We start from the raw sequence: 18,457 nt of genomic DNA on the forward strand, positions 1-18,457 counted from the left end.
AGAGAAAGCGCCCATGAAATATCTGCCAGGGTGCTAAGCCTAAACATCTCCGGCGGACCCATCCAGCTGTCTTGAGCGCGTCGAAACTGCCGCCCTGAGGCGCACGCCTTCCCATTGGCGCAAATCGTCAAGCTCCCCCCACTGCCACGCGCGTCATTTTCTGGCCGAGGCACAGGCGACCGCGAGCGTGGAATTGCCGACGCGGGCATGAAAATATTGCGCGGGCAACGTTGACGCGCACGAATCGCGTGCAAAAACGCTCCTGTAGTGAGCTTGGGCACTGCGAGTAAGGAGACGAAAGTCCAGAAATTACCGCTCGGTGACATGGAGGTTAAAAACAAAAGCAGAAAAACGTTACGGATTTCTCCACGTGAAAGTAAGAAAAGAAATAAGCAACTTTTTCTAGTGCTCAATTTTTTGGTCTGTGCTGGTTCATACGAATTTCGGATGATACAATTCGAACATTTTTCGCGGTCCCGCGAGATTCGTATCATTGAGATTTTACTGTAGAACTTTTTTATGAAGGTCCCGCTTCAGCGACAGGAAGCTCAGTGACACCTGACAGCTATTTGAATTCGCTTCGCAAATATTCGACCCCAAGGACTATTCGCTTCGAATTCGTTTCGACCTAAAATATCACTATTCGCACAAGCCTAGTAATCACCATTCTGTCTGGAGTGGTTATTTTGCAATTGTAACCCAAAATAATGGCAATTAATCATTAATTATCTAAAAAAATACTGAACTTGCAAGAACTTTTATTGCAGATTTGAAATCAGCCCAAGAAATCTCCATATTTTTGGGCAGTTTCATTTATATTGGTTAGTAAATAAACAAAATGGCTCAAAGACCAGTCTGCCCCCTTATGCTGGCTAGACATGTGGCTCCTTTTCGCTTTCAATGCCAAAACCAACCAAAGAGAGAAACTTTTTTTTCTTGTTCATCTCGAATGAAGCTTCTCAATAATCCTTCTGTGGCTCCATTATTCTACTGATAAAACAACCTTCAATAACCTTTTAACAATGACAGCATGTTTTTTTGCAGCCAGAGGCAACTTTTGAGCCAGTTCATGAGCCATGCCAAGGACAGATGGAACGGCCCTGCCCAGTACATGGCAGCACACTCGCTGAAGCAGGGAGCGCCCAGACACTGGTGCCAGATTTCCCTCCAGTAAATATCACAACGCGACTCCAGAGACCTCACACAGCGAGACAATACAGCCACACGGGGCAAGGTGGCACTCAGCACCCAGAACCGAGAGCGTGACGCACTCCCAATGCCTGCAGTCCGCCTGCCCCAATGATCCAGGGAAAAACGCATGGGGGCCTAGCACGGGCAAACATGGTGCTTGCAGTTCTGCCACTGCCCACAGCCCAGAGTGTCCCCCGCACCCACCTGTCGGGCGGCCGGCCGTGGGTGGCACAGGTGGGTGTGCAGCAGCTGGCCCACCAGCCACTGCATCTCGGACAGCTGGGGCTGGGCGCCCGGGGCCGGCTGGAAGTCCGCCTCCTCCGTGGTCCAGGGGTCCCGGCACAGCGGGGAGGTCTGCCCCAGCACGGCACAGCACAGGGACTCGCCCACGGTGAAGTGCACCTCCACGTCGCCGCTCTGAAAAAGGTCACTTTGTTTTTCCACCACCACCACCACAAAACATCCACAAGGCTTTGTGGTGCCTCCTTCGCACCTTGCACCGACCCGAAGGACATAACTGCCTGCCGAGAGCACGCTTTCGGGTGGTGTGTGCATGCGTACCAGAGTTCTTTGATGTAGGCAGTTGTGAAACTCCGCCTTGAAAAACGGCCTGTACCTCATCCACGGCTGGGCACGGCGGCAGCACCAGCATGTGGCTGCTTGACAATCCACTCGAGTTCTTCACGCAGTTTCTTCTGAGCCTCGTACTTCCCGCAGATGGCGAGTGCACTGGCCGGCCTGGACTGATCACAGACGATCAACTTTCAAAGGCAACTGATAGCAACGTTGGACCTGCTCATCGGTGGTCGCTGAAACTACCAAGCCATGCATCGACGTCATGCGCAAATGAATGCGCAAGGGACATTCGGAAAGCGCCAACCCTGGAATGGGGTATAAAAGGGTCAACCTCGCCAACGGCGGTCACTGGGCACGGCGGCAGCACCAGCACACGGCTGCTTGACAATCCGCTCGAGTTCTTCACACAGTTTCTTCTGAGCCTCGTACTTCCCGCAGATGGCGAGTGCACCGGCCGGCCTGGACTGATGACGGACGATAAACTTTCAAAGGCAACTGATAGCAACGTTGGACCTGCTCATCAGTGGTCGCTGAAACTACCAAGCCATGCATCGACGTCATGTGCAAATGAATGCGCAAGGGACATTCGGAAAGCGCCAACCCTGGAATGGGGTATAAAAGGGTCAACCTCGCCAACGGCGGTCACTGGGCACGGCGGCAGCACCAGCATGCGGCTGCTTGACAATCCGCTCGAGTTCTTCACGCAGGTGAGATGCTATGGAAAGTACTTCCGGTCTGATAGCCCATTCTTGCTGGCGCTGCCATGCCCTTGGCCATGTGAATAAGCTTGCTTCATTCTTGAGGGAGTCGCTGTTATTGGCAGGTGACATTGAAGTCAATCCTGGTCCTGAGCTTGCAAAAATAGCAAAGCAACTGAATGAAATTGCAGTTGACATTCAAGAAATCAAGGAAAAGCGACTGGGTGATATTGACAATAAACTGAGGCTCTGACTAGACTAGAAAATAGCGTTGCTAGCTGCCAGAATGAAGTAGGGATGTTGAATTCCGTAATCAAAACGCTCAAAAGGCGAATTGATGACCCGGAGAACCACAGCAGGCGATCTAATCTGATAATTTACGGAATGACTGAACAAGGGCCCAGCCCTTTGGTCTCTGGGCTGCTGAGCCGGTTGTCGGGGTAACCGAGGGAACGACGAGTGAAAGAAAAAGCAAACGGTGAAAGAAAGCAGCGGAGGAGACGGTCGTAAAATTGAAAGGGGAGGGTGGTGCAAGCCAGTGCGCTCCGAAAGTGTGCGGTGGGGGAGGATTCTGTGCGCGCACGAGGCACTTGATGGTGCAATGCTGGGGCGAAAACGTGAGGGGGGCGTGTGCGTGACTATGATGTGCGTTCACTTAAGACGCACCTCGCGGTCCCTTCGTGAGACTCATTTCATGCCACCAACGCAGAGGCTCACCATAGCTGCTGTTGAGAGCCCACGAGTGAGTGCTGCCTCAGCACCCAAATATCGCATTAGGGAGTATCGTGATCACCAGTTCCTTTTTTTAATATCGTGACCATGGTGTAAGAATCACTTTTAGGTGTGGACACAGCAGCCCCAAAATCTGTCAAAGAGAGTTGGTGGTGCCGTGGCGCCGCCCGTAGACCTTTCATTGAAGGGACATCTGGTGGCAGAACTCCAACTAAGCTTCGCAGCGCCCTATACACCATTTTCTATAAGCAGCCGGGAAAGGAGGTGTGATGACTGGCGTCCCACGAGTGGGGAAAAACCCGGATGACGGCGCAGAGCAGGTGCCTCGAGAAGAAGAAGAAGATGGTGACCGGGCCAATTTCCTTTAGAGGGTGTGTGCCAGGAGGCATGAGCACCGTCCAACTATTAAATCGAACGTGTCTGTCCGTGCCGGAGGCAGACGTGGAAATCGATTCCCCGTTCTTCTCAGGCCGCGTACTAGCGTCCTGCATGGACAACCCCTTGTGCGACGTCATTATGGGGAACATTGAGGGGACTGGTGATGTCAATACGAAAGACAATCGGAACATCCGACGAGAGGAGCCTCACGAAAAGGAACCAGTCATTGCAAGCACGGTGCTTGGACAAGGCAGCGTGCGCGTCCCAGAAGACCTGCGCGGTCGGAACCTGCCATCGTCTTGGCGAGCTGCAGCAGGGTTGAAGACCCACATGCGCACCAACGCAGCAAAAAGCGAGGCTCCGACAACAATGCCGCAGGTACCTGCCGTTGCTGACAGCCCCTGCAATATCACCTCTGCTGACTTATGTGCGCTTCAGCAGCAAGACCCTTCTCTCCGAAAGTTTTTCGCCGAGGTCGGCAGAAAGGTGACATTCAACGCAGCGGCGATCGAGTTCGTGAAGAATGCTGGCATTCTTTATCGACGGCATCAGTTGCCCTCCGGAAAAGGAAGAAGGCAACTCGTCGTCCCCAAGGAGCTACGAGGCATCGTCTTGGACAAGGCCCATCAAGGAACCCTCGGCAATCACAGGGGTATCAGGCGAACCATGGAGCGCGTCTGCAAGGACTTCTACTGGCCGGGGATGCAAGCTCACACTGCACGCTTCGTAAAGTTGTGTCGCATGTGTCAGACGGCTGCGCCTAAGCACCGAGTAGCCACGGGAGATCATGGCGGAGATCGAGGCATTTCGGCGTGTTGCCATCGATCTGGTCGTCCACCTCTCGCCCAGCGCCTAGAAGAGAAAGCCCTCCACAGGGTTCAAGATGCCACACACACCCAACGACGAAGATGCGGGTGTGCCATTCCCTCTAACTCCTGCTCTATTACCGACTGCTCGTGCCGGTTAACCTTTCCCAGCCATTGACAGAGTAGGCACAGAAGCGGGCACCTTTGTCCGATTTTTTTAAGTAGGCAGTTTATTCTATAGAGTGGATTTAAGAGTGGCAAATGCTGTTTCTTTTGTTGCTTTCCCTTCCATTGGGTTAGAGACTGTTTTGTACAGTTTCGGACTGACTGCGAAGGACCTTCACTCCGGCACGTTCCTTCGGTGCCCTGTATCGCCATGAGCGAACATTTTTGTGTGCCGAGTTTTGTTTCCCCAAACAAACCTCTCGAGCAGGGGGGTGAATGTGATGACTGGCGTCCCACGAGTGGGGAAAAACCCGGATGACGGCGCAGAGCAGGTGCCTTGAGAAGAAGAAGACGATGGTGACCGGGTCAATTTCCCTTAGAGGGTGTGTGCCAGGAGGGGAGTAGGATCATCATGGAGGGCTGGCCTGGGAAGCGGAGCGAGCGGCGGAGGTTCCGGAGGGCAGCTGGACCAAAACGACCGGCAGGCGGGTCGAGGCTTTCGTGGCTTTCAAGGTTCGAGGCTCGTGGTCGCTCCAGCGGGGTGATGTCCACGGGCCTGTGACGTGGAAGATCGACGTCGCCGTTCGCGAAGCTGTCAGATCGCCGCGACGACCCTGGGAGTCGCAGTTCCGAGGCAAGGCCTAGCGAGCGGAGCCAGCGGCGCGTGACTCAGCGGAACCGCGACTGGTCCGCCGTCTTCCGAAACCCTGCGGCGAGGGCGTCAACGCCGTGGCGACTCAGCGCCAACACTGTGAGACAGAGCCGTGAGCGTGGCATTGTTTTTTTTTTTCCCCGCTTCTCTCCCGAACTCTAGTGGGTCGGACCTGTTTGTATTTTTTTTTATTTCGCTTCTGTGCGCGTTCCGTCTCCAATATATTCAGTGTTGAGTTATCCGTTCAAGACCATGGCGTCAACTTTCTTGTGATCTTCCTCCGCGAGTCACACACCCGTCTGCTTAACCCCAACGTCCTCACAGGAGGAAAATACTCGCAAACCAGTTCTCTCAGCGCGCGGTTCCAGCTGACTAGCGTTGCCTGTGCGCGCTGGGCTGATCGCTCGGCGCGGTGTGCCTCGCTGCGTAGTTCAGGAGTGTTTCGCACCGTGTGCTTAGTTCTTGCGGAACTTTCAACTGTTTTAACCAATGCTGCGATGCCGTTCAAGGCGCAAACGTCGTTTGGTCAGCACCAGAGGTCGGTGGACTCACTCACGAGTCCAGTCACTCAGACTCATTTGTACTCAAACTCACACGTGAGTTCGAGTTTGAGTGAGCGCGAGGCTAGTGTAGCATGGTGAGTTTTAGCTTCAGTGAGTTTGACCCTGACTGAGTTTGAGTACTCCTGAGTCCGAGTGAGTTCTGAGTCCATTTTGAGTTTTGAGCACATTTCAAGTTTGAGTACATTTTGAGTTTTGAGTACATTTTGAGTTTGAGTACATTTTGAGTACTGAGTACATTTTAAGTTTGAGTAAATTTTGAGTTTTGAGTACATTTCGAGTTTTGAGTACATTTTGAGTTCTGAGTACATATGAGTAGCCTAGGAGTCGGATATCGTTAGCGGTTAAGTTTCATGTGCCGCTTTGGGTTCGCAATTCAGGTTACCTGCGGGTACAGCAGCAGTCTCGATGCGCATGATCGGTAGTGCAGGGGTGAGACAGCTGAATCAGATTTGGGAGCAGTTTTTGGAGCAGCGAAATCTTGATTTTGGAGCAGAAGAACCTTGATTTGGAGCAGAATGATGACATTTATTATGTCACCTTAGGAGCCTATAAAAATCAAATTTTTGGCAACTCGGGGGGAAGGGGGGGGGGAGTGCACTTTTTAATGGGTTTTGAACGTACATAACACTGAAACAGCCTTTCAATGAAGTTTTTTCTAGTAGAGTATCACAAGGAGCGAACTGCACTACCTTTTTACGAGCCATTTATAAATTCTTAGGCTCTATGCATAGATAGCATGGAGTGCCGTTGAAAACATCGAATCGAAAAACTAAGCAATCGTAAGGCATTTTCATTATCATGTGAATGCTGAAAGTATTATATCTGTAATCCCAGACTCTGCTTTACAGAGGCATGGCAAAAGTTGCGCAAAGCGAGATGACAATCTTCGCACCCCACCAGCCCATTTCAATTCATTACGATCGCAACTTGAACGATCGCTGGTATAGTTTAGCCACCTCCCTCTTGGCATTAAATTTCACTTCGATAGATAGACCATTATTATCGGCCACTATCGGCCACCACTAGAACATTTTGCGGCGATGTAGCCTGCGCCGCCACTTCTGCAGTGTCGATCGTCCCATTTCCGCCACTCGCAAGCTCGCTGTCAAAGGCAGCAATAACTCGGCGTTTTATTATAACACCGCAATGAGTCCGAAATTTCACTTCAAGCACGCATCGCGCCAGCTCTCACTCGAGGCCGAAACACGGCGAATTCGCGGGCCCCATGTTGTTTTTGATGAACGCGACCCCGTTCTTCGAGTCACGCAACTTCCCTCAACAGATCAAACGACTAAATGAAAACCCAGCCACCCCCATAACCAAAAACACAGTAGAAATCGGCGAAGAGCACTCTGCCTGGGTTCCCAGACAGTTTATCGAACGCCGTTTTATCGAAAAAATGCCCGTTTTATCGAACGCCGTTTTATCGAATCCCATTTTATCGAACCACCTACGTCCGTTTTATCGAAAGTGCGGTTTTGTGGCTTTCACTGTAATTTTCGGGGTTTATTTTGTTTAACTGGCCATCGCATTAACCTAACCTGCAGTAACCTTCATTCTACATTGTCTCTGCCGTGCATTACATAAAAAACCTGTCTATATATGTTGACGCGCCTTTACAGTGTTTTCGATCACCTTTGTTTTATTAAATTATTTTTATTTTTTTGAGTCTTTATTGATTTCGCTCAAGCATGTATGACCCCCTTGTTTAAATTACAGAATTTGCCCCTATAGTACCAACCCGAACCCCGTGCGCAATATTCCTTAGATGTGTATCGGCGTGTTAGGTTAGTGTTGCCAAATATATCCCTTGCGCCATGGTTCATCATTACGTGATCCAGAGTCTTGCCCCCACAATTGTTCTAGTCACGTGGTTTACACGCGACTCCTACTCGGACCTTGGGGTCACATTGTTTGCATCTGGAGAAATGGCCAAGAACTTCTGAAAGATTAGTGCTGTGTGACTGGAAAGGGGGGGAAGGGGGGGGGGGGGGGGGGGGGGGGGGGGGGGGGGGGGTTCCGACAGTGATAGTGAGACCCCAACAGAGGTGGTGGAGTCTAGGAGAATTCTCACAAGGGAACCTGCCACAGCCAACTCGTCATAGGTGAACTCGTCAAGTAGGACAAGTCGTCAGAGGTCATCTCCCACTAGGGAAACTCGTAAGCTAGTACAGCTGGACTCCCCTCCCCCCCGGACTCCCCTGGACAGCTGGACACCCATCCCGTCACAATTTAAGTTTGTTTGTTAATCATGCTCAAATTAAAAAAAATACAGGATTTCGTATAAATTTCTACTTTTGCGTCAACACTAATTGCTTAGCCCCTCTTTCGATTCACCAACCTTACGTTTTCGTGGTGGCCTTGAAGGAACACGCCCGACCAGGCAGCGCATTTTGTTGGTTTTTTGTGTGCTTTGTTCAGGTAATCGCACAGGCCATAGTATTGCTTATTTTTTCATTTTTATTTAGAAGTAATCGGGTCACGACGCTGTGTTTTCAGTAGACTTTCATGATTTCTCCATTACTCTTTTGATCTTACTTTTTTTATGCCTTATGATAAAAAGGCAAGAGCATGCACCCCAGCAGACATGCTGGGGTGCAACCAGAGGGCGATGAAACCGAACCAACCTGCAGTACGGAGACCATTTTGTCACTAACGTTTTTCTCGTTAGTTCATGCAAGGCAACGAGAACAGTAGTAAAAGGCTTGCTAACCTCTTAGCAACTGAACTCAGATCCCATTAAGAATTAGGAATGCAGAAATCGTTCCAGTTATGTTTTTGACATTGGACCCTCAAGCGCCAAGAAGTGCCTTACTTATGTACAACATACGCGGCGAAATAATTAGATTATGTGTCGACACAAAAGCGGTGTATACAAAAGGTACCAAGCATATCGAGGCATTTCAATCAATACGCCACAATGCCGTGATCTGCTTCCGATCAGAGGGGGGACTAGAGACACAAAGAGACTCGTTATGGCAGTACCAGTTGCGCAATGAACACAACAAAAAACACGCAGGAAATAAAAGTCAACTAGAAGACAGACTATAAATTTTTTTATATAGGCCTGCTGTGGAGACAATATTTGCAAATTACATAGCGAGGAGGAAATGAAAAACACGTACTGCAAATTCTGTTAAGGCCGAGAAGGCCGAGAAAAACAGTTTCGATAAAACGGCTTCGATAAAACGTCCGTCAATAAAACGGCGTTCGATAAAACGGCGTTCGATAAACTGTCCGGATCCCCTCTGCCTGAACCACGAGCAACGGCTTCGCCCGACGGCCATGTTTTCCAATATTCACCACACCAAGATGGCGGCGCCCAGTAATGCCGTTCCGGAGATTCGGCGCTGAAAAAATTGCCGTCTTTTCATCAATTTTCACCAGTAGTTTGTCGCCTGAGTACACATACGTGTTTTTTTCTACAGGACCTTGCAGGTGTTTTTCATGGGAAAACTTAAAAAAGAAACCCGACATGGTGACCTTTGACAAAACTATCTTGGGGACAATTTTATGCGAGTTTTTTATTGAATGATCAATCAATTAAACATTAACAAACAGGATCATCTTGGGGGTGCTTGAAAATTATGCCGTCAGTAAGCGTTTTCCCCCACTGAAAGTGGCGGGAGCGTTAAAATCCTTGGCTCTCAGACTGTTTTGGAGCAGGTTGGCGCAATTTTTGCAATTTTCAAGCTTTTGGAGCAGCCTGGCGCAGGAAAGCAGATTTGTATCAAAAGTGCGCAATATGCGCAGCTGTCTCACCCCTGGTAGTGGGGAGGTGGGGGAAGTATCTGATTTAGTGGCTGGGCGTGTGAATAATAATTGACTGGAGAGGTCCTGTAACCGCACCTTTTCCTCTTGATGGATCCTCTAAGAAGGTGGTGGGAAAGCACACAGCAGCGCTTTCTTGCTGGTTGTTCGCCTGCTTCTGTTAACGGTTTGATTTGGTAGGGTCACAAAGGAAGAGGTGAGCACCGGGCGGAAGTGGCGGCGGCTGTCCCCTCTGCTGTTTCAAATGAGTTGTACTCTGAACTGACTGGGCGACGCCCCCGTTTAGATAGAATAATGACCGCATTATGAGAGAGATTGTCTAAAAATTCAAACAGATGTTGCTAAGGCGTGTGAGATATTAAGTTAAAGGTCCCGATAAATGGAATCATGCGAGTTGAATTTAAAAAAAAATGCTTCCAGTGTATAGTCATCGGACAGTCATAATAAGTCATGGACTGGCTTAATTTTCAAAATGATGCCACAAGAGCGTGTGGGGAATCATATTCAAGGTCTAGATGAGGGGAATCACGTGGGACAAACATGCGTTATGGGTATATTATGACTTAGTCATGGCTAGTCATAGATTGGGTTAAAATTCAAATTCATAGCGCTAGGGCGTGTGGCGTATGAAATTAAAGTTATCGATCAAGGGAATCACGTCGGACAAATGCAGAAATGCTTCCCGATTATTATTATATGACATAGTCATAATAGGTCATAAATTGGGTTAAAATTCAATATGATGCCACTAGGGTGTGCGGGACATCAAACTGAAGGATGCGATCACGGAAATCACATGGGACAAAAATGCGGTATGGCTATATCACGAGATCGTCACTGCTAGTCACTGTTTGGGTTAACATTCAAATTGATGCCACGAGGATGTGTTGGGTATCAAATTAATGGCCTCGATTAGGGGAATCACGTAGCACAAATACAAAAATGCTTCCTGGTTATAGTCATGGCGAATCTTACATCGGGTTAAAATTCGAAGTGACCCCGCTCGGGCGTGTAGGGTATCAAATTTGCGGTCTTGATGAGCGGAATCACGTGGGACAAATAAAAATGGCTTTGCGGTTGTAATCATGAAATAGTCATGGTGAGTCGTAGATTGGGTTAAAAGGTGAGGCCGCTAGAGCAAATGGGGTACCAAATTCGAGGTTGCAATTAGGGGAATCACGTGGGGCACATAAATAATGCTTCCTGCTTACAGTCATGAGGGTCATGGTTAGTCGGATTTGATTAAAATTCCAAATGATCCTGCCAGGGTGTGTGCGGTATCAATTAAATGTCTTGTTGGAGGGAATCCCGTGGGATAAATACAAAAATGCGTTCTGGTTATAGTTATGAGATAGGCAGTCGTGGTGAGTCATAGATTGAGTGAAAATTTAGAGTGATGCCAGTAGGGCTTATTGGGTATCAAGGTAAAGGTCTCGATGAGGGGCATCGTGTGGAATAAATAAAGAAATGCATCCTCCTTATCATCATCATGATTGGGTTAAAATTCAAAGTGGTGCCGATTGGGCGTGTAGGGTATCAGCAAAAGGGCAGCATCTCGACTCCGTGGATGATGGCGAGGGTGCGGAGTACGGGGACTCGAAAGGACACCCGATTTGCGCCCCAGCCGTCCTTCAATCTGAGCCGTGAGGTGCACCTTGATTGTTCCCTAAATCGCTCGATGACGGTGTGCGCACGGATGGACGCAGCGGACGGACATTGTGAGGTCCTAAGGTGCCCCGCACCTAAAATATTGTCTCGGTGAAGGAAGCTGGATCGGATGCAACCATCGGAAATCATGGCACTGAATAACGACCAGTTCAGTAAAAAAGTCTTATCCAGTGCCTGATAGATATATTGTACTCGTTAATTGCTGGCATGCCATCTTGAAAGCGTGGTTGGTTCGACGCATTGCAGCACTCAACATCCGCCAACAAGCCTGCGTTCCCGTGAAACAGCTTAGGAACTATTGGGCTGATATGCCTCCTACGTATACGCTAAGAAGGAAGGGGGTTGGCGCAATCAGCGAATGCCTTCGATTGGGCTCGCGATAGTGCATATTTCCAAGCATGGCTTGCTGCTGTCATGCGCGAACATGTCGATATTTAATACGCGCTCCCATACCTCATGCTGAGTTGGTTGCTAAACAAGGCCATGAAATACTCCTTTGACTGTGCAGATCGTAGACGTACATGCTCATAAAAGCAAAATATTTGCCGCCTCATAACACTATTTCCAGCTGCCAAACAGGGGCAACTTATTTGATGCACCAAGATTTCGCGGCCATTTGCTTGCTTAGAAGAACTTTAGCGTTTCAGCGGTGGGTGGGAACCGCGAACAGCTATTTCCTGACACGTTCTACGCCACCGCGACGCTTTTATTTCACTTTTGGCTCAACTTTATTGCATACCCAAGCTGCAGCATGGGTGTGCAGATGAATTTTGTTGGCTTCCCATCGATGAGATGAACAAAACGTGCGATAGGGATTGAACATTAGGGTGAATGAACAGTGCTTACGGAAGAAGCGGACGACCATACGTATTCTGGCAAATTTTCTTGCTTCGAAGTCTTTCCGATTCAGCACGGCGACCAATTCGTGGCGGCACTCAAGGGGCGCAGGAAATTTGTACAGCGGATAGATTCCGGCCAGGCAGACACTTCTTTTGTCGTGACACACTTCACACGTTTGTTGCACGTGCCCTTTGCCCTAACGCTGATTGTTGGTGCAGCCAACAAAGGCGTAATCACGCCCGAACGAGTAGCTCCTGCACATTGCCAAGTACAGGCGATGACGGCAACCTGCCCCCAATTAAGAAAATAAACATCAGTTGGGGATGAAAAGTCGGGCGTCCTGCTTGCATGATTAAACGTAGCCTCACAGGCAACCCCCGTCAGGACAAAGCGCTTGACGGGTGGCCCGCCGCCTTAGCTGGTTGGGGACCAAATTTATGGGCAAATCCGACAGCTCTCGCGCGCTTTGAACGTTCTCTTCAAATCCGTGTTGAACTTGGCGCTGCTGACGTACCGAATAAATGACACTTAGCTATTTTCGATGCCGCCTGGACGTCCGATATTCACGCGCAGCACGGAGCAACAGCGTGGGACTGTGACGTCGTTCGTTTGCCCCACAGTCCCCAAGAAATGCCCGCCAGGTGGTGCCTCCATCGTTGGAAAATGGCCGACCTGGCAAAATTCTGGTCTATACAAGTTATAGAAGCGGGGCACAGTGAGCAGTGGTGGGCTGCGGATGTTGACCCATGCCGACTTTAAAAAAGTTTCCCCGATTTCCATCTCCATCTTGCCCCCGTAGTGTGGCTGTTCAGCAGCGTTGTTTTAGTGGCTACACGGGCTTTTTTCCAGACATTGCGAGCCGCAGGGTATCGACTAAGCCACGTTTTAAAGATGGCCTCATCAAATGCCGCAAGCACGATTGATCCCTCTGAGGGTTTTTGAATTGTAAGGGCCTTGGGTGCTTGGTGAAGCAGGACGTTTATTCTACGACACAGCCATTTCCAAACACCAGTCCAGGAACCAACGATGATGATGGTCAGTCCAGAAGAAGACGAAGCGTTCCTCGAAGTGTTTGATGATGGGCATAATGTGGAAGTGAAATAAATGAATTTCCACGCTTCGGAGCTTCGCGCTGACAATAGTGCCGTCCTTCAAAGCTTAACTCGCCATTACTAAGTAGCACGTGTTTGCTTTAGCTACACGCGAATCCTGACACGGAAAGCAATAATTGTACAGCCCCGACGAGCTTACGACACAACTCTGATTTTTTACTCGTGAAGTGAGTGCACATAATGATCTTACGATGCGGTCATTGCCTGGTTTAAATTTTCTCCCTCAAGCCCTTCCCTTTGACACCACAATTCCTTCTGTGCTGCCGTTCTAGCATCTGCAATGAATTTGTGCAGTTTACTCTTAACTAATACTGATCAGTGGGATGCCCTTTTTATCTGCCCCACATGACTTTATTCATCGAAACCTTTAATTTGATACTCCACACATTCTGCCGGAATTAATCTGAATTTTAACCTAATTTATGACTTACCATGACCATCTCATGAGGATAGGAAACATCTCTTATTTGTCCCAAGTTATTCCCCTCATCAAGACATTCAATTTGATACCCCATACCTCGCGGCGGCATCACTTTGATTTTTAACCCAATCGATGACTCACCATGACTATGTCATGATTATGACCAGAAGAAATTTTTATTTGTCTAACGTGATTTCCCTCATTAAGACCTTCAATTTGACACCCCACACTCCCTAGCACACATCACTATGAATGCTAACCATATCTATGACTCACCATGACTGTGTCACGATTATAACCAGGAAGCATTTTTTTTGTCTTACGCGAATCCCCGCACCGAGATCTTCAATTCGGTGCTGGGGGACACACTAGCGGCATCCCAATGAATTTCAAACCATTGTACGACTCACCATGACAATGTCATGATTACGACCAGGATGTATTTCTTATTTTTCCAACGTTATTTCCCTAATCGAAACCTTTAATTTGAGACCCAACACGCCTACGAATCACCATTATGAATTCCAACCCTCATAATGACTTACGATTATGACCACGATTATGACTAAGTCACGATTATGACCACGAAGCATTTTTGTTTGTCCCACGTGACCTTCGATTTGATACCCCACATGCCCTAGCGGCCCATCACTTTGAATTTTAACCCAATCTGTGACTATCCATGACTCCTGCGTTACAAGGTTCGCCATTTCTTTTTTTTAGTGTTTTAAAATTTTGTTTGATGAATTATCTTCATTTACGCTTTTATAATGATTACAGGTCGAACTTCCGTAATGTCTGCATTTCTGGCGTTACACGATACTGGCCAGGGGAGGGGGAGGAGGGCACTCGGCAAAGAATGCTACGCATTAAAACACAAAGACATATCCGTGAGTGGCTCGCGCTTCAGAGATTCGCGGGGACAGTTCACTTTGACACAAGGCGTTTTTTTCAGGATGCAGAGCAAAAATGCACGGAACCGTAACCCTAAAAGCTTAGACGTAAATGAAATGAGCAGTGAGCGCACATTCCCTCGCCCAATGGTGTTTGTTTCTCCCCAGGGCCCTAGCACACCATCGAGTCTGGACCCCCCTCTGTCATGAACACGAATATCAAGAGTTTGGTATCCAATATATACGTACAATTGCTTGTAACCAGCGCTAATCATCATGGCCAGCAGGTATAGCTGTGTTAAATCTGCAACGAAAATGGTTTCCGACCTCACAGGAGTTACGATGTCATGTCGTACCGAATGCACGAGTGCTCACGAATTTGCACCCGTAATATTTTTACTACTCGTGAATTTTAAAACTCTTAATGCTAATGAAATCAGAGTCCATCTGAGCCCCAGTAAATGCCTAGCACGAGAGAGTTGTGAGTCCATTTGAGTTCAGAATCCATTTTGAGTTTTCAGTCCATTTTGAGTTCTGAGTTTATTTTGAGTTTGAGTCCATTTTGAGTTTGAGTCCATTTTGAGTTTTGAGGACATTTTGAGTTTTGAGGACATTTTGAGTACCGAGTACATTTTGAGTACTGAGTACGTCTTGAGTACTGAATACATTTTGAGTACTGAGTACGTCTTGAGTACTCAGTACATTTGAGTTTTGAGTACATTTTGAGTTTGATTACATTTTGAGTTTTGAGTACATTTTCAGTTTGAGTACATTTTGAGTTTTGATTACATTTTGAGTTTTGATTACATTTTGAGTTTTGAGCACATTTTGAGTTCTGAGTGCATTTTGAGTTTTAAGTCCGAGTGAGTTCTGAGTTTTGCGCTCACTGCGAGTTTGAGTTTGTGTGAGCGCAGATGTGCTGCTCGGCATTGAGTCTGAGTTTGAGTGAGTGGTGATTGGAAAAAAAAAATTGCGAGTGCGTTTGAGCGAGCCGCGCCAACTTTGTCAGCACTGTGCAGTGGTGGGTTATCGAACAACCAGAGAAAAAGTCCCTGACAGCGTGCATCTGCACGACACTGCTTGGAGAAAATGCAGTGCGGTTGCGGTGCATTCTTGCTGCATCGCTTCCCAACAGACACCGAGTCGAGATATCGGTGGACGCCGTTGATAAATCGCAACGACTTTGTACCAATGACCAACTCTAGGGTTTCTTGGGTGCACTTGGACGGCAAGCAGATGGAGCAAAATCCATTTATCACACACAAAGCTGCGACAGGGAACGGAACCCCCTGAAATGGTAGAAGTAACTTTATCCTTTACATTACAGCATTGATTGATTGGTTGGTTGATTGATTATGGGGTTTAATGCGCCAACGCTTCATAGGTGATGAGGCATGCCAAAGTGGACGGCTCCGGATTAATTTTGACCACCTGGGGATCTTTCGCGAGCTCCGATACAATACAACATTACAATATAACTTCTGGTTCCATGCAGCCAATTTAAAATACCATATACGCCTCGAGCGCGGCCTGTAGGGGCGCCACTGAAATCCCCCTAGCGGCCCGTTTCGAAAGCAGGTGCGGGAGTCCCCGGCCCGCTCCCCCCTGTCGCTGTTGCTTTTGGGGCTCGTTCAAGACATCGATTTACCGTTTGTCCGCGTTCGAAATACTGAATAACGTGGAGCAGGCACTCTGTTTGCAAGCCTGGTGTGTTCACGAGAGTATAAACGTTTATGACGCGATCTTAGAAAGATCTATATGAGCGCCGGGCGGGTGTCACAGGCCGGCGTCCCGAAGCCATCATTTGCATGCAGCTGATTGCGATTCCGCTGCCCTGAAATTTAGTGGCAGTGTCTCCGTAAGCAGTGTTTCCTCCGATGGTCATGTTGCGGCCATACACACTATAATGTAAATCGACTTTGTGCACTACAAAATCCAGCGGAGCACTCATACCTGACAGCACGCAAGTTACGCCTGCCAATATCTCATATCAGATATTGGTCAGTACCCTGAACAAGCCAATGCGGCGTAAATTTTGCAAACATTGTACCAAAGAAGTACGATGGATATTGCAAAATTACACTCCGGAGTCAGCACACGACGGCAAATTTAATGCTGGGTCGTCTTGTCCCGAGGTGAGCGCTCGCTAAGATTCATCCGTTACATTATCCTCCACGGGAAGCGCGAAGATGGGCTTATAGAGTAATCCGCGTCCGCGGCCAAACTCTTCTTCGAAACATCGTCGTATGACACTGGGAGACTGCAGAATCTAGCATAAACCGAAATCAGATACCCTTATCAGATACGACACTCTTCCAACGAGCCCGTGTGTACGAGATTTCGGCGCACGTTAAGGATCTCCAGGTGGTCAAAATTAATCCGGAGCCCTCTACTACGGCGTGCCTCATCGTCTCCGTTGCGTCGGCGCGTTAAACCCTGCAATCAATCAATCAACTCTTTCAACGACACCTCGTATTTCTTGTGAACTGCTTACCCTGTATTCTTCAAAAAATGCGTCCGCCGAATGATCAGCCGTTCGTTGAAGGCGAAAAACAAGCGAAAGTGAACACGCAGCTTGTGTGTGTGTGGTTAATAAAACGTTCATTTGTTCATTACGCTCCGCATTTGTAAACAACGACAGTTGAGCGTCCTCCTCCTCACCCCCCCCCCCCCCCCCCATGTCTAGCGAAATATCAGTGCATTTCGCATCTAGTTGGTCTGGCAAATACTACCTTGCTCAAACAAACGTCTTTAGCATTTCAGAAGCTGCACTCGGTTTTTTTTTATTTCCGTACGACTATTCTATTTATTCCTCCTGACTTGCAGACCATTCATTTTCCCGTGGTTTCATTAACATATACCTTGGTTCTTACTATAAGGCATGTGTGGGCACATATCTGACAATGCACAGCCTTTGAGTGTACTTAACATTTTCGCGTGGCTTATATTCCCATAAAAGGTACAAGTTTTTGTACGCTGTTGGGTTATCACATCCCCGAAACATATTTTTCTACGACGTACATATTCGAAGCAAAGCTGCATTTGTTGTCTGCGCTGCAAAACGAACCAACCTCTTACGGTGCCAATATCAGGTCTAAACGAGGTGACAATAAATAGAATTCACTTGTGCTGACGTGTTCGACGGTGACAGCGGTGATATGCCGCTGCCGTCGCCGACGCCCGCAAGAGCGGCCAAGAAGCGCGCAGAACCGCCTCCCCGGGTAGCTCTTGTTGGCGTCCGAGCGCTCTACCAAGACGCCGCTGTTTTCTTTAAGCGCCCTAAACGTGCACTTAGCTTACAGACGTCACCATAACAAGTTGTTTAGTGCGCGGAAAGGCAAAGAGAAGCGAAAGAGAAGCAAAACACTGCATGACCACCTATCAGCAACGCAGCGCTAATCCCGCAAACGCCGCAGAGAAGCGGCGGCAGGCGGCGCAGCGATCGCGAATCTCGAGGCGTATACTGTTTGGTCATTATAGCCGATTGGCATTAAACAATCCCCTTTTCATCTAATCTAACCTTTAAAATCAGAGTTTTGTTTCCTTTTTTTTTAAGGCGAACGCATTACACTGCCAACCGATATGAAAGGATAACTTTCTCCATCACACACTGCTGGTCGATAGCAGGATAAGCAGGCAGCCCAATGTGGAAACACAGCTCGGGATACGTGAACGCTTCATTTGGAAAACAGCTCAACCTGTTCACAACGCGGTTAAAGAAAAAGCTTCTAATCCTTTTGCGTTGTCACAAAATCTGAAGTACTACAATTACAAAACAGTTACAGCTGATCACATGAAGCATTTCTGGTGCAAGCAGCGGTTCCACAAAAGTGGGCTCCAAGCGACAGGCCACATGCGCTGCGCAGAGTTAGGCCAATCCTGATCACGATCATGATCAACCAATATTAACTCGCCCAAATGTCGATCCTTCTGCTCAACCTTCGAATAGTAATTTGACTGGCTGTGCGGTCGTGTTATTTTACCGCCCAGG

General features: G+C 48.3%; 1 protein-coding gene across 4 annotated transcripts in view; it reads right to left on the reverse strand.

The window, feature by feature from the left end:
- LOC144158118 (proteasome adapter and scaffold protein ECM29) overlaps nt 1-18,457 on the reverse strand; it is a 293,901-nt gene that overhangs the window by 119,338 nt on the left and 156,106 nt on the right. For all 4 annotated transcript variants that reach the window (XM_077688775.1, XM_077688773.1, XM_077688774.1 and 1 more), the window contains exon 19: nt 1,396-1,608. In XM_077688775.1, the coding sequence (XP_077544901.1) occupies nt 1,396-1,608 (213 nt within the window). The remainder of the gene's footprint in view (nt 1-1,395; nt 1,609-18,457) is intronic.

Source organism: Haemaphysalis longicornis, unplaced genomic scaffold (genome assembly GCF_048455015.1).
Source record: "Haemaphysalis longicornis isolate Haplotype H1 unplaced genomic scaffold, Haemaphysalis longicornis Haplotype H1 scaffold_10, whole genome shotgun sequence".
NCBI classification, from domain to species: Eukaryota; Metazoa; Arthropoda; class Arachnida; order Ixodida; family Ixodidae; genus Haemaphysalis; species Haemaphysalis longicornis.